This window comes from Furipterus horrens, unplaced genomic scaffold, assembly GCF_987537825.1.
Source record: "Furipterus horrens unplaced genomic scaffold, mFurHor1.1.pri manual_scaffold_6, whole genome shotgun sequence".
NCBI classification, from domain to species: domain Eukaryota; kingdom Metazoa; phylum Chordata; class Mammalia; order Chiroptera; family Furipteridae; genus Furipterus; species Furipterus horrens.
Window position 1 is genome coordinate 53,741,610 of NW_028327176.1, and position 16,467 is coordinate 53,758,076.

Below are 16,467 nucleotides of genomic sequence, written 5' to 3' on the forward strand. Positions count from 1 at the left end.
TTTCGGCGTGTACTCACAGCTCAGCGAGTCGTCTCCCTGTTGGGGCAGGGTCCCCAAGGGGCAAAAGGCACTCTACAAAGTAAAGCAAGTCCTGGGCAAGCTTCTCGGTATTCTTAATGGTGGCCTGGCCCAGTCTGGCCCAGCCTGCTGTGGAAAGCCTGGTGGGGCCAGCATGCAATGGGGCTTTGGGAGATGCTCTGCCCTGGACAGAGGCCCCTGGAGATAAGGCAGAGAAAGGCCAAGTGCAAGACGGTGGCCTGAGAGGACCAAGGGGCTTTTGAGCCCCTGGAGAGTGAGGGGTGTGCCTACTTATCTCGTGCAACACTGTGTCGGCAATGACCCGGGAGCCAGCAAGTGCCCATTTGCAGATGGGCCTGGGATGAATGCTGGGGGCTGGAGATATGGAAGCTTGAATTGGGGGAGGAAAGACGGGGGCAGAGGATAGAAGACAGTAGGCACACACCAGGACTTGGGCAGCGGGCCTGAGGAAGCAGCCAAAAAGGGCCTGATTCTCTCAGGATCCTGGCAAGCTAGGCTCTCAGGGCTGCAAACCACACTGCGTGCAGGCTGTACAACTGGCTACAGGACTCAAGGCCCCTCAATGGTGGCTGGACTAGTGTGAGGGGCTGCAGGCTCCTCCTCGACAGGAAGGCAGCAAAGGAATCAAGCTGCAGCCCAAAGAGGGACAGGTCAGAAAGTCTTCGGTGGAGATGGCAGAAAGTGTCACCCCCAAAGCAGGGACCCTCCCGCCAGAGGAGCCTCACAGAGGTTTAGGTCACTCCCAAGGTCACACGGCAAGACGGCCAGGAGAGCAGGGCTGGCATGGGCCCCGGCGAAGTCCTTGTCTGAAGCTTGGCTCAAGGACAGATTACATCTCAGCTGAGTCCCAGATCCAGTCCAGTGCAGCTGAAAGCTGCCCCCTTCTCGGCTGCACCTAACCCTCTAGCCCAGGATGGCTGGGACCACAAGAATAGCAGCCGTGTTCACTTAATTAGGCCCCTTAACAAAGTCAGATCTAAAGAGTTATTCCATTAATGGCCCACAGCAGAAATAGCTGCAAGTTCATTAAAAGTGTGGAGTTGCTATAGCAATTATCTGGGTTGGCTGAGGCTCATTGAGCAGGTTAGTCAGGGGAGTTCATTAGCCTCTGGACAATTGAGGAGGTGGGGCTGCCCAGGAATGATCTCTGGGGTGCTTTTCAGGTGCTTCAGAGCACTTTGCTTTGAATGAAATCTTGTCTATTATCCTCCCACAGCTCTGGGCTGTAGGAAGGTATATACTGCTGTCCCATTTTACAGAGGTGAAAGCTGAGCCCTGGAGGGGAAGAACAGGGTCCAAACCATGAACTTGGGTCTGACTCCCAGCTCTTCAGACTGAGCCTTCACACTGAGGAGGTGATGGGACCTCAGATGCGGAACTCGGTGTCATGGTTCAAACACTGGCTTACACTCCTCTTTTCGTTACTAATTATGGACTACCTCATGTTTCTTTCAACGCTGCTTATTTCTTTTTAATTTTTAAAAAACTTTCCACTGTGGTGCCCTCTTCCCAAATAAGGTATGGGCACTTATTTATTTATTTATCCCCAAACGAGGATATGTTTATTGATTTTAGAAAGAAAGGATGAGAGAGAGAGAAAGAGAAAGAGAAAGAGAGAGAAACAGAGAGATGTCGATGTGAGAAACACGGATCGCTTGCCTCCTATATGCGCCCCAGGCAGAGATTGAAACTGTAACCTGGATATGTGCCCTAACTAGGGATTGAACCACAATTTTTTGGTGTCCAGGACAACACTCAAACCAACTGAGCCACACGACCAGGACAAGACTGGGTTTTGTGGGAACCCCAGGTCCTGGGGCATCTGTTGTGATTTCAGAGACTCCAGGACCAACAGGGCTTTGCTGAAGGCAGACGAGATCCCCTCCACACACACTCATGCACCCACAATTATCTGAATGTGTGTGGAGCCTCCAAAACCGAGAGGGCCCACCACACCCAAGGGCTTGGAACACTAGACTAGTGGGAGTTTCAGACATGCTTTTGCGTCAGGAAGCCCTGGGGTAGTCTGGTGAGACCTATGCACTCCTCTCCGAATAATGTCCCTAAATGCACCAAACGAAACACATGGGATTACAAAGGAATTATATTAAAATAAGTTATCAAAATATTTTTTAAATTGTGATAAAGTAATAGATTTTCTTTTTAACTAGTGAATAAAAAACAAGAACTACCAGTGGACCTGTTAAATTAAGTTTGACTTAGTATTAACTTTGGACAATATTTAAAAAATTTTTTTCTTTATTGATTCTAGAAAGAAGGCAAGGGAGGAAGAAAGAAAGGGAGAGAAACACTGATGTGAGAGAGAAACATTGATCAGTTGCCTCTTGCAGGTGCCCCCCCTGGGACCGAACCTGCGACTGTGGCCTGTGCCCTGACCAAGAATTGAACCAGCAGCCTTTCAGTTTGCAGGATGATGCCCAACCAACTAAGCCACACCAGACAGGGCTTTGAATAATATTTTAAGACCTCTGTAACAACTATAATGGGACATGAAAATATCTGTGATTTCTACTGGTGACAGTCACAGGACCTGCTTGTTACTGTGGTTTGCTGCCTACATGCATAATGGAAGAAAATGTTAAATTTCAGTTAGAAGTTAGTATAAATTTTTCCCCAATCAAGTTCACAAGATCCAGCATTCTACCTGCTGATACTCTGGGGGTCTGGAGTCCCAGTTAAGAATCGCTGCACAGAATTTTGGGCACAGAGCTAGTTAGTGAGGCCCCTGTCACCTTTTTTCTTTCTACACATGTTTTGTTCCAGTTGTTCCTGCCATAAAACAACCTCCACCCCCATGTCGGGAGAGCGTAGAGGAGCCGTGCTGCCCCATACATCCATGCATGCACACGCGCGTGCGCACACACGCAGATGCTGTGCAGGCCTTACCTACGGCGGGGAAGGGCACAAATCTCTGGACGAGAAGGCGGGTGGCCGGCGTGAACTTGTTGGCTTTCTGAACGAGGACATTAAGGCCCACCTTGGAAAGAGAAAAGAGAAAATGCACGGTGCGACAGCCACCTGTGGGAGGAAGGGGCACCATCTTCCCTGCAACTGCCAGACCCTAGACTGCACAGCTCCAGTGTGGCTATTTAAAGCACCACTGCCCAGTCATTCCAGTCAACCAGCTCCTAAGAAAGAGGGAGACAGGTAAGGCATCAGTTATGTGTGCGCAAACACATGTGTGGCCTTTCTGGGGAAAAGTGATGGTGAGGGTGGCTGCTGTTGCGAGTAAATGTAGTGTAGGACCCCCTCAATTCCAGCCCAGTCTCTAAGCACCACCTTTCTGAGGCTCCACTGTGAGCCCAGGCATGGGCCTGGCCAGACCACGAGGGCTCAGAAGAGCAAGAGCCACGCACCTGCTCACAGGGGCCTGCAGAGCTAAGCAGAGTAGCCCAGAGTAGAGCAGGGCAGTGGACATTCTGGGCCCACTGGTCCTCTTCACTCAGACCCCAGCTCCCCACCCCCGGCCCAGGACACCAGAGGCCCTCACCGCTGCCTTGGGCTCTCCCCACTCCAGCTCATCCCCATGCTGTCCTCTGTCTCTCTAGAACACATTCGCCACCGCCAGCTCCTTCCTATCATGTGCGAGAGAAGGTACAATCTCCTATGTGCAGCAGTCTTGGCCTCTGTAACCCAAAGCCCCACTCCCCCCAACCCGTGTTCTCTTCTGAGTCCAGGTGACTGCTCACCAGACGCTACCCAAGTTTTCCAGCCCTGGGGCCTTTGCCCATGCTGGTCCCTGAGGCAAGGATGCCTTCTTTCCTCTCCTCAGTCCACACCTGTTCATTCAAAGCCACCTCTGAGCTCCACCTCCAGCATCACTTACTAACAGTGGGAGTCATTTAACCTTTTAGTCATGAAGTCTTTTAACCTTTGTCTCAGTTTCCTTGTCTATAAAAATGGACAGCATCTACAGCCTCCCAGGGCTGTGATAAGAATGTAGTAAATGTTTAGCATAAGAGGCCTCAATAAATTAGGCTATATAAGGATGGTGTCGCCTCCCTGCAGAAAGTCCCTCCCCTGCACAATACCAGTCCTTCCTTCCCGCACTCAGTACGCTGCTCATGGGTATGAGGTCCCATGACCGGGAGGGACCATGTCTTTTTTATCTCTGTATGCCCAGCACTTAGAACACTAGAGGGAATGTAGTACATGCTGAATACACTGTGACCAAAGAATAAACACATGAACCAACCAACAGACGAACGGATGGAGAGATTAGCAGAGGCTAGGAGCAGGGCTCATTGGAGGAAGGGAAGTGGGATTAGTTTTGGCTGAGGAAAAGGACCTTTGGGAGGGGAAAGCAGCATAAGCACAGGCATGCAGGTGTGTAGAGGCTTCCGCTCCCCTAAGTGAGGCCAGAGCCAACCCCTGCCCAGTAGATTGTTCCTGGCCTGAGAGGGCTGGGGCTGCCTGCTCTGGTCTGGCACACTTGTTGGCCCAGGAGACCACCTGCACCCACAGCCCTGGTTCTGGCTTCAACCTTCTGCATTGTTGGGGAAGATGCAGAGCCTTGGGAAGGCTTCCAAGGCTGCTGGGTGCCTGTAGTAGTCAAAGTAGGGAGCAGTAGAAATGGCTCTGTGACCCAGGAAGTCAGGAGGTGCCAGCCAGCCAGCCCCTGCATAGTCCAGAGCCCCACGGGGCCAGGGGGCTGTCAGGCAAAAACCCAGCCTGAGCTCTTGGGTGCCTGGCCTCCCTTTGAAGCCTCAAGCTAATGCTCAGAGTCGAATCCCTGTCCTTGCTGCTTGTTCAAGGGAAGGCTGTGGGACAGCGACATGCCCGGCAGTGTGGACGTATTGCAGGGCAGGCTGGGGAGCTGCCAGCCTGCACTGGGCCCTGATACGCTGCTCCAAGGCTGCCCTTGCCTCGCAGATGGGACTCATTGAGTGCAGGTCTCCAGCTCTCAGGAGCAAGTGACTGCCTATTTTGTGTCTCAGAAATAGTCCCCCCATCCCCCCCAAAATACCAGGGAACATGTTCCTACAGAGAGGGAAAGCGTGGCAGGGCATTGGGAGGTGCCAGACCATGCAGTACATGCAATATCTTAATTAAACCCCAACACAAGGCTTTTACAATAGCTAGGGTGTCACCCCTTCTTACAGATGCAGAGAAGTTGAGACAGGTTCAGAGAGGTTAAGTAACTTTATCCAAGGACAGACAGCTATTTTGAGGCAGGTAAAGCCAGGACTAAAGCCAGGACTGAACCCAGGCACTGCGAGCTTTGTTCTTAACCACTGCGCTATTTACTTTCCAGTGTCTTTCATCTCAATGAGGAGTGCTTTAATGTCTGACACCCATTCAAAACTGGCTGCTTGCAAAGTAAAAGCCTCCCTGAAAAGACCAGCTTGGGGCTGGGGCCCAGGGAGAGGAAAGGGGAAGGCAGCTGCAGCCAGGGAAGAGAGAGGCCTTGAACTACCCTCCAACTGGGAATCAGAAGGTCTAGGTTCAAAGCCCCCCACATTCATTTAGAGAGATACAGAGAGTGTGGAGGGGCAGAGAGCAGGAGCCCTCCAAGAAGCCAGCAGAGAGCTCAGACCCACCCCCTGGCAGACTCTGGAGGGCAGGCAGGCTGGAGTGTGGCCACAAGCAAGGATAGTGGCCTTCGGTTGCAGTCAACACTCAGACTTGCCCCCTGCCCTCAAGCCTTCCCCTGGCTAGCATGGCACAGTCTCAGTGACTAACCGAGCCTGTCTCTCCCACATCCCAAGTGGGAGCCCTGGGTAGGGAGGAGGAAAGGAGAGAAAACAGTGACAGGGACCCAGGTCTCTTGTAGCCTCCCCTTCCCCAAAGCCCACTGGAGTCTCCGCAACACAGCCGGGGCAACTTGACTAAGACACACACATGTTTCTGAGTACATGGCCAACTTGCCCGGGCCCAGGGACGGGGCTGGGGACCAGCAAAGTGGAGAGAGGGCCCGGGCTGCTGGGTAGCCCACCCACTGACAATGGGCAGGTAGCAGAAATGCATGATTACAGGGAAGGCAAGTGCCCACTCACCCTGTTTCCTCCCAGAGCCCCCAACCCAGGCCTTATTGTCCCAGCAGCTAGGATGGACAAAGCCTGGGAAAGAACCAGGGTGGGCTGCAGACCAGGGGTTGGGAGCCCGTCTGTTCTGGTTCCTCAGGGGCCCTTTGGCCTGGAACATTTGGTGGAGCCCATTAAAATTAAAAAGCCAAGTGCTGGTGGCTCTGAATGCCAGCTCATTTTCCCTGGCATGGTGGGTCCTGTTTAAGGGAACCAGCTGGCATTAATGGCACACAACTCATCACAAACAGCAGCTAGCGATCAGAAAAATCTGAGCTAATAATCAGGTTTGGGAAAGATAATGAGATATGGAACAACCACTGCTGAGGGTCCCCTAGGGTCTGTTTTAACAGCCTCCAAATAAGCCACAAAATAAAAATTAACCAAACAGGGGCTCCATTTGGGTGGAGGGGAAAACAAACAGGGTGTGGATTTTGCAAAAGAATTCCCATGTGGCCAGCAGACAGGGAGGGGGTCCTGGGAGAAGCCAGAGCCCAGGACATCAGCAAAGGCCTGAGGAAGCAGTAGATCTCCAAGCTCCAGCTCCCAGGCCAGTGAATTTGCCACCAGCAGCTGATAGGAGCAAAGGAAGGGAGGGAAGCCTAGCTTCCTGACAATTCCCCACAGTGGGGAATAAGTATTGACCAGCACCAAGAACAGGGGAGAGGGAGAGGGAGTGTGAGGGGGGAAATGATTCCACGACACAAGACCTTCATTGTCATGAGCTATGTGGCTGGTAGCTGTCTCCTTAAGTACCAAGGTCTTGCCCAGGCCAACAGCAGCCTAACGTCTGCAAGACCAGCAAGGAGACACCAGATGGGGCTTGAGCAATGCACGCAGCCCTCTCTCACCCGGCTCTATCCCCTCCTCCAGCCCATACATCCAATGTCCTGCAGATGCCTGTTTCAAGGGGCTTCAGGCATTCCATCTTCCCGCAACTCAAATGAAGGTTATCTTGCTCTTCTGCACCCACGCCCGGTTCCTCTACCATTCCCGGCTTACTCTTCATACTGGAGACCCAGGCGTCCTCCCTGAGAGGACCTCCCCCACCCCACACCCAGCCCATTGTGTAGAACTACCTGTTACGTTTCCTAAATACCTTGCGCGTGGCTAATCCTCTCTCTCCGCTCCCACCACTTAGTTTAAGCACTAGCGTCTTCTCCCTGGATGACTGCCCACCATCTAGCTCAGCTCCCTGCTTCCACTCTTGCTCCCCCTCCAAGCCACTCTTCACAGTAGCCAGAGTAATCCCCTCAAAATGGACGTGAACTTGCTCTGGCCTTTCAGTGGCTTCTCACTGCACTTGTGGACCTGCATGGCCTTCTGTGACCACCTGGCCTTGCTTGCAAGGCTCCAGCCACCTCACTGTGCCCCACCCCCCAGCCCACTCCTCTGATGAGCCAGTTTCCACTGGCCCTCCCTTGGCCTCCTTACTTTTCACCTTGAATTTCAGGCCCTCAGAGAGGTCCCCTTTTCACTTAGACTCACCTGTTATAGCCACTCATAGGACCTGGACTTCTTTCTTCTTCTCCGTGCCTATCATGGTCTCTACATATATATTTATTTACCTTCTTAAAACGTTGTAAGTCAAAGTAATATATGTATATGATTTAAAAACTGAATTTCACAAAAATGTTTTTTACCTGTGGACTCTACTAAATATCCACATGTCCCAGCAGGCCCCTAGCACTGGCTCGGGGCCTCTCCCTGAATTCCTGGTGCCCGGTGAAATGAGTAGGTGCTTCATAGTGTTCCTAGAATAAATCAAGTGACTGATTTCTGAAACAGGAGGAAAAAAACAAAGAGCCACAGGAGACTGGCCTTGTGCAGTTACCGCTGCCCACCTTAGCGAACAGCTCTACGCAGTGCTAGATGCTGCACACGTGGGTCTCAGTCCACCCGAGGGACGGCTCATCCACTCTACCAGGAGGAGGATCCTGGAAGGGGTGGCCCCAGGGCCATGAAGGCTTCTGAAGAAGGAGATGCCTGGTTGAGCCATGAAGGACGAGTAGGAGGCAGCCCAGCTACAAAGAAGGATTCAGCAGGCTTCAGAAGCAGCTCTGTGGACTCCACTGAGCTTGCCATAAGGGGGGCCCAAGAGGGCATGAGGGCAGGATCTAGGTCCACTTGCAGGTGGTGGACAATAATGTAACCAGATGGTCAGGAGTGTGTGTGGGTCCTGGTGGGCAAGGGCTGGGTAGAGGCATTTTTGAGGTACCAAAACTGCCCACCAGAGGGCACTCATTGTAGAAGAAACTTGGTAACAAAAGGGCCCTGACCCTGGAATTTTTCTGCAACTCCAGCCGGTTGCTTGGCAACAAGCTCAGGAGCAAAGGGCCAAAGTGGAAGGGACAGAGTCATGCACAGGTTAAAACACCAGTCAGCTCTGGCTGTGACTGAGTGGCTTGTTTGTTAGCTACAGTGAGCAGACCTGACCCCTGAACCTTAACCCACAGAGATCAGCTGGCCACCTGCTAGAAAACCAATTACATGAGACCCCTTCCATGTAGGAGAGGACGACTTGTCCTCCCTAGAATATATACAGAGCTGACATTCATGTCAGACTCACCACTGCCAGCACCACCATCTGTAGGCTCCTAGAACACTTTAGATTATGCTACAGGGTCCATGCGATGGGCCCGCCAACTCAGAAGCCAATCTTAGTGACAGCAGCAAGACAATAGTCTGGTCCAGGATTCTCAGGCTGTCGGCCCACTTCCTCCATCAGGCCCAGAGAAGACAGTAGGTCCTGAGGTAGATAAACCCTGGACCACAGAGAATACCCTGAGGTACTCCCCTGATCACAGAGAAAGCCCTGAGGTACACCCTCAACTACAGAGAACACCCCAAGGTATACCTCTGGCCACAGAGAACACCATGAGGTATACTCCAGACCCATGGAACACCTGAGATACACCCTGGACCACAGAGCCAGCTAGGTGCATCTTGCAGGGGGCAGAGCATGCTATAAACCAGGAACAAAATATATGTAGCTGACTTGACTTAGGCCAGAAAACACAGGCCCAGGAACCAAGTACAAGGGTGACAAAGGGTCTAACACAGCTAAAGAACCTCTCAAACATTTCCTTCCAATCCCCACTGTTCCTGGGGTCCCTGGGGAGGGACTTGTCCGGGGCATGATAACAGTTCCTTCAACCTGGAAGCTGAGAACACTGCTTGGCTTTTCCGGCCACCTTATGCAACAGGGGAGCAGAAAAATAAAGGGGACCTGTGCTAGGAGAACAGAGTGTGATTAAGCCTGGATTTGAATCCCAGCTCTGCCACTGACTTCACTTCTGTGTCTCAGTTTCCTCATCTGTAGAATGGAGATGAACACCTAAATAGTACCTGGCACTCCCTAAGTGTTAGCCATTATGATTGTTTGTCTGTCTTGCTATCATGGAGACATGGAGTGAGCAATGGGAACTTGGAGGGGAGGGGTTCAGCCCAGGAATCCTGCTTCCTTATACTCCAGTGTCTAGTAGTAAATGTTAACAGCATCACTACATTCTATAAGGACCCCCAGGGCCCAGACCCCTTAGGAGTGGAGGTCAGTGTTGCCCCATAAGGGAAAGTCCTCATCCAGGGAAGACCTGGCTGAAGGAGAAGGGTCTGAGGATCAAGCATGAAGCGACTCTCAGACTCTGGCTCCATCAACCAGCTCCTGCCTGGACTTTAGCCCTGAGCCTTCCTCTCCACCCCCAGATCCACTCATCTCAGATCCTGAGTCCATGCAGCCCCCTTCTGCCTGCACTCCCTGAAACGCCATGGCTCCCTGAGCCCAGGCAGGGGCTCCTGGCATGACTCTATAGTACCCCTGACAGGCCCCTGCTACTCCGCCTGCCCCACTACCCTCTCATCACCATCACTCCGTGCAGAGTAGCCGCATGCATTTCCTGACCTCTGAACTCTGTCGTGACCTCCTCCCGTGTGCCTCTGTGTGTGCCGTGCCCTCCATATGGAACACAGCTCTCCCTTCGCCTCTCTCTGGTCTGTCCTGTAGCAGTCATCCCTGTGTAAATTAGGGGCCCCAATCCTGGGTCCTACCACACTCAAGAGTCGCCTTTATCATAATTCTGGTTATAGCACAGAGTATCCCAGCTCCCCCTCTCAGTATCTTGAGGGATATACTAGTCTGTGCACTTGCACCTCAGTGTGTGCAGAGTGCTCAGCACATATGCACCCTTCAGGGAGTGAACAGGTCCCCCTCACACAGCCGGGCCCAGCGGGGCTGACCACAGAAGTGCTCATCACCAACTCCCGAAGCAACGCATGGCGGGGACTGATGCAGGCCTCCTTTGTTAAAAGACAGCAAACTGTTAGATCTCAAAAATAACTTAAGATGAAATCTCTTTTTTATTTTCGAGCAAGAAGCCAGACACTGCCAAATCTATTTAGAGGGTTCACCCAAAGGCTGCTAACCCCATACTGGTGGTCCTGCAACCAGCACGAGACTTCACTTCCAGGGCATGCAAACTAAGGACCTCTGATCCCGGGGGTTGCTGGCCAAGGTCATGGGCAAAGTGAGAGGGCTCTGCCCGGTCCAGAGAGGAGGCTGGACTCCCTGGGCCTGGCCCCCACTCACTCTCATCCTCCATCCCTGGGATCTGGCCCCGGCCTGTCAGCGCCCCCATCCAAGCCGCCTGCTTGGAGGGACTCATTTTAATTAATGCCAGAGCTGGGCCCACCGCTGGGGCCCTGACACTTCTTTGCAGGTCATCTCCTCCGAACGGGCTCACCCTGGGAGTGGATTTGTCACTAATTGAAGCAGAGATCAGTTAATGAGGCCGCGGGGCCCAGGGTTCCAGAGAACAAGGGAAAGGAAAATAAAATAAAGCCTCTTTCTTTGGAGGTTTTGTGATTTACACACACAAAAGAAAAGCAAGCAAGCTGCAGATTTTCCAAGTCAGAAACTCCACTCCATCTGCCAGACTGAGCCCCTCACTGTGTGAAGATGGCAGGTGGAAGGACACTGCCACTGCTGAGACGGGGATCTGGATCCGAGCAGAGAGGGGCCTCCGAGGCCAGCAATCAATGAGCAACCTAATTAACAAGTATTTATGGAGCAGGGCTCCATGCCCCCCTCCCGGGGCGGGGGGGGGGGGCAGGGGAGAAGACACAGGGCCTGTCCCTGGTTAACTTATAATCCAGTGGAACAATGAGAGGACAGGACATGGGGTGGAACTGAAAGTGGGTGGAGGACAGAAGTTTCTAGAACTTGTGGCACAGGGAGAACAGTGTGGGCTGGTGTGGTAGGGGAAAGTCTCTTCGAGGGCTCTGCAGCTAGGCAGGGAGGAGGAAGGAGGACATCCCCGGCACAGGTACAGCCACTGGAGGTTATGACAGCCCACCATATGGGCCCCAGTCCCCAGAGGTAAGACCCTGGCTCTGAGAGCCCTGAAGGACCCCAAATCCCCAGTAACACTGCTGGGCTTCGTGCCTCAGAATCTCCTCCCCATATCTGGGCTAGCTTCGGCCCTGGGAAGTGGTTGGGGTGGAAAGACTGAGGATCCCTTGGGTGAGACAGCAGAGTCTGGGGCCCCTGGCCTGCAGAAGGAAGTCTCATTAGGACAGTCATCCCTGTCATTCAAGGCCTTCACAATCTGAGCCACTCAATATTCTCCCATGCAGCTCCTCCTTCCAGCTCCCCCACCCCACCTCACCCTTAAATCCCAGAGGAGGAAAGTGGGATTTTCAAGTGGCTAAACTAGGCTGAGCCATCAGCTCCTCCTGTCTAAGGGAAGAGGAGGTGACAGGGCAAGAAAGAGGTGACAGAGCCCTTTCCTGTCTTTCACAAGAGCCCCTGACCTTGGCCAGCAACTTTCACAGAATCAGGATCCCCAATTAGTATGATTCCAACCAGATGAAGTCTCACACTAGGCTGCAGGATCACCTGGGTGGGGTTGGCAGGCTCCTGGCCAGCCATCTACACAGATTTGGCGATGCCTGGCTTCTGGCTTGTGATGCGACACAAGGATTCAGGGAAGAGAATCTTGGTCATGAAATGGGGACACCCCTCCCCAACAGCTATTTGGAGATGATCTGGTCTACATAGCAATGGAGTAAATGAGGCCATTTCAGAACAGACTTAATCCCTACTTTAGAAGAACAGTGAAGTAAATGATGGCGTTTGGTACAATGAGTTAGTACCTTTTCATGAACAATTATTATATATTTCTTTAATATCACAGGAAAGATGAGGGAAGTGGGTTTCACAAAAAGATTATTCTAGGTGTTTTTTTATTTGAATTATCTATTTTTTTCTAACTTCTATTTTAATGAATAAAATAACAAAGTTGTGCAGTGACTTTTACCCCTGGAGTCAGCTAAAGAAGACCACCCATCTGGGATGGAAAGAGTACAGACAAAGGAGCAAGGGTGGGCTCAAGGGTGGGACGAGTATAGCCAAGGTTCTGGGAGCCTAAGCTGTGTCCCTAGGGCCCTTGCTGTGTCCCTGCCCTCTTCCCTCACCTGGGATCCACCCTTACGCTAACACAGCCTACAGACCTCCCCTATCTAAAAACTGCTCTATTCTCAGTCCTGTGGGATTCAAAATGAGCCTATTGCCCCAGTCTTGAGGAGCTCACAGGCCTCCAGGAGGAACTGGACATGTGACCATAGGACCAAGGCTAGGGAGAGGGGACCCCTGTTCCCCAGGAGCTCAGGCAAAGAGCAAAGGGGAGCTGGCATTGGGGCCAACCTTGTGAATCATTCCAGAGCCCCTAGTCTCCTGCATTAGCCACGCTACTGTGTGTGACCAGCTCCTCTGAGAAGAGTGCCAGGCAAACGCAGGGCCCTCTGGGGACAGGCGTGCTGCCCTCAGCTGGAGGAGGCAGCCCTTCAGATCACCCACAGGCCCCACCCCGCCTCCCTGCCTGCTCCCGGAAACCTGAGTCACCCCTTTACACTCTCTCCCTTCTCTGCCATGAAAGCCCACCCTGACGATCCACCCATAGAAACCTGTCTCCCACACTCCTTGCCCAGGTCTGACCCCAAGATGCATGGGAGGGCAGCCCAGAGCAGCAGGACCACGGAGGGTGGGGGGCTTACTCACAGCAATGGAGACGGCACTGATGACAGCTCCTAGGTAGCCCTGGATGAACTTGGACATAGGGGAAGGCTGGAACACAAAGACAGGATGTCAGGCCCACTGGGTGCCCCAAGCTCCCACACTCCGCCCTTGCCAACAGCCCCAGCCAGCAAGGGGCATCTCTGCCTCCCAGACGGGAGGGTCAGGTGAGAAGGAAGAGGTTCCTCTGGAAGCCAAAGAGACCCCAGCCACCATCAGCGCAGTTCTAAATATGGAAGTAGGAGGCAGCAATGTCCACGGAGATGTTGAAGGGCTCACCACACTCTGCCCGGCTTCATAAAGGTCATTGGCAGACACTGCTGGCTGCAGGTAGAGAGCAGCAAGGACCACATAGGTCACTTGTGGCTGGGTGAGCAGACCCAGTGTAGGAAAACTGCACATTTCGAGTGGGCTGTCTGGCACCTGGAGCACTTCCTTGCTAGACACGGCAGTGTCAGAGCTGGCTCCAGCCTGGCTGGCTCCCATGGGCCTGTCAACCCTGGGAGCAACTGCGCTTCCATGCCAATAGATGACAGTTGCTCGACATTTCCAGGGAAAAATGTATCCCAAGCTGCAATGTAGAAAATTAAGGCAAGAGCTGCGGAATTTTCCCTTGTATGCCACCATGGCAACTTTGGACAAGTGTGGTTTTAGGTAAAGGAGAGCTGAACAAGCAGAGATGTACGTGTGTGAAGCATATGAGGGAGATGTGGACTGAGGGATTAGAGGAAGGCAGAGGGTGTCCTCAGAGTATTAGGCCCTGAAGTATTACCAACACAAGGTTAGAAAATGCCCAGAACCCCTCCTACCCAAACTGACAGCACCCCACCCCCCTCGCAAGGGGACATTGACTCCTTCCCCGATCTTCCTGCCTTTGGACCAAAGAGCAAGAATTGACCAGGGGGAGAGGCAGCCTTGCCAGGGAAGCAGGAGCCCTTCTTGGACGACAGAAGGTGACTGGACCTCCATGGTAAGTTCGTCCCAGGAGGGCAGGAGTAGGGTGTCAGTCCTCTCAGACCCATCACTCCTCAAGAGCAGCCTTTTGGCTTTGCAGCCCATGGGCTGGGGGCACTGAGGCAGCTTCTGGGAAAGCTTAGAGAAAGCTTTAGGGAACTTCAGTCACCACATGGCTGATGCTGTCCTGATCCAATATCAGGTATAAGAGCTGCCTGCAGGGAATTCTGAAGCCGGTGGAGCTCATCCCTTTAACCGCCCCCACCACACCCCCATTTGATGGGCCTTCTTCACCTCCTGTGAACAGTCCCTCCCAGCAGGGCCCCTCCTGAAGGGTCAGCAGTTTAAATAAGGTGCCAAAAGTAGGGTAATGCTTAACCCAGATGAGAAGCATGACACGCTGTAGGGAGGACGAGGGTCCCCCCAGCCTGAAAGCCACCATGGCTGGTGGTCATGGTGCTCACCTTGGTAGCATTGCGGTTTGCATAGTTGACACAAGCGTTGTGGCTCTGGTTCAGCCACTGCAAGGCAAGGAGGGAGAGGAGACATCAGGGAAGGCATGCTCTCACCTCCCTGGAAGCCCGGCCCAGGCTCCAGGAGGCCACACATCTTCAGAAAAACGTGAGTCGCTAGCTCAGGGCAGGTGCATCCACCCGCTGTTAGCATGACCGACTCCCAGTTTGCCCACCACTAGGCCAGTGTTAGCACTGAATGTCCCCAGTCCTGAGAAAGCCTACAGCTCCCGGCAAACCTGGGCACTGGTTCTGCCCACGCCAGCAGTCCGTCCTGATCCAGAGGCAGTACCTCTTCCAAAACCATGGCTCTCACTACCCCAAATTGGCCCCCTGCCTTTGCCACATCCTCCTGATTACATTGCTTCCTGGACAGAGGTAGACATTTAGGCCCCTGCAATGTTCCCAGCCCAGTGTCCGGCGCCACCTCAGCACCCAGACACGGGCCTTGCTGGAGCTTTGCTCAGGGAAGACTGACTTTTTCTCCTGAAGACAGACAGGTTTCCCCCCTTCCCTTTTCTCAGTGCGTATAAGACACGCGCACACAGAGCTTCAACTACTGTCCGGGAGCCACAGCCCAGACTCTCTCCAAGAGCGGGGCCAGGGTCTGTGGTGCAGGGTCACCCACCTCACTGCTTCGGGGTTGGGATGAATTTTCCTACCCCACAGATTTGGTGAGGCTGATGCCAAAGAGGCTGTGGGCCTCGAGGCCACTGGCCACGGGATGAGCAGGCAAGGGACACACTGGCTGGCCAACAAGCCATCCAGCTGAGGGCACCAGCCCAGCCCTCATCACCTCTGTGCAAGGTTAAAGTGACCTATAATGGCCTGAGACGTGGGCTGCTGAGGGCCTGCTTGGCAGGGCCTGAAGACCTGGGGCTTCTCCCAGTAGCGTCTGGGTTGGGGAGAGGTGAGAAGTGGGGTGACTTTCCCTGAGGGGCATGAACAGGAGAAGAGACACTGAGGCAAGGAGTTCTAACCAGTACCTGTTGGGCCCTCCCTGTTTGCTGGGCGACTGTTACCTGCCAGAAGACAGTGGATGCCAGTGTCTGGTTGGGCAAAAGAAGACCGACCACCTGGGAGGGAGGGAGAGAAAGAGAAAGAGAGCTGAAAAAGGCAAAAGCAACACCCTCCATTTTTGCAAAGAAAAATTAAACAGCCACGAAGAAGAGCAAGCTGAATCTGTACAGACGGATATGGATGATGTGTACACACAAACTGCTGCCCATAGTAGGACTGTGTATGATGAGAAAAAAAAAAAAAAAAAACCAAGTTGCAGAACTGTATTACAGCATAATCTAATTTTTAAAAGAAAAACATTTATATAAAACCATATACACACACAGGTACATATTTCCAAGCATGAAAAAAGAGTCCATAGCATAACATGAGAACAGATTACACATCACTTCCTCACATTCTTCTTGAATATTTCTATATTCTTTTTAACAGTTGACATGCGTTATTTCCATAACTGGTGGGCAGGGGAACAATAAAACAAATAAGCAAACAAAAGGAAAACCTCCACTTCTGCTCAGCTAACCTGGCTCCTTCACACTCCAGCCAGCCAACAGGATTTTGTGAGGATTAAGTAATAATCATTTCAGAGACCTTAAGTGCATTACAAACACAAGTTGGGGAACTTTATCTGTTATCGCTGAGCCCTCATGAAGCAAAACCTATACCGTGTTTAAGCTATTGAATGAAACATGGATGTTTGATAAATATTTGTTGAGAGAGTGAATGAATGAATGAGCTAATATACCATATAGGTAAGCATGATTACATATGTGTGGATCCCTTATTCCAAAAGCCCAAATATCACCCAAGATCCAGACTCATTGACTTT

The 16,467-nt window shown here is 52.5% G+C and overlaps 1 protein-coding gene across 4 annotated transcripts in view; it reads right to left on the reverse strand.

The window, feature by feature from the left end:
• The window catches only part of SFXN5 (sideroflexin 5), a 102,096-nt gene that overhangs the window by 38,346 nt on the left and 47,283 nt on the right, over positions 1 to 16,467 (reverse strand). For all 4 annotated transcript variants that reach the window (XM_090281519.1, XM_090281515.1, XM_090281517.1 and 1 more), the window contains exons 7-10: positions 15,641 to 15,694; positions 14,571 to 14,627; positions 13,138 to 13,203; positions 2,947 to 3,037 (exon numbers count right to left, since the gene is read on the reverse strand). In XM_090281519.1, coding sequence (XP_090137645.1) covers positions 2,947 to 3,037; positions 13,138 to 13,203; positions 14,571 to 14,627; positions 15,641 to 15,694 — 268 coding nt within the window. The remainder of the gene's footprint in view (positions 1 to 2,946; positions 3,038 to 13,137; positions 13,204 to 14,570; positions 14,628 to 15,640; positions 15,695 to 16,467) is intronic.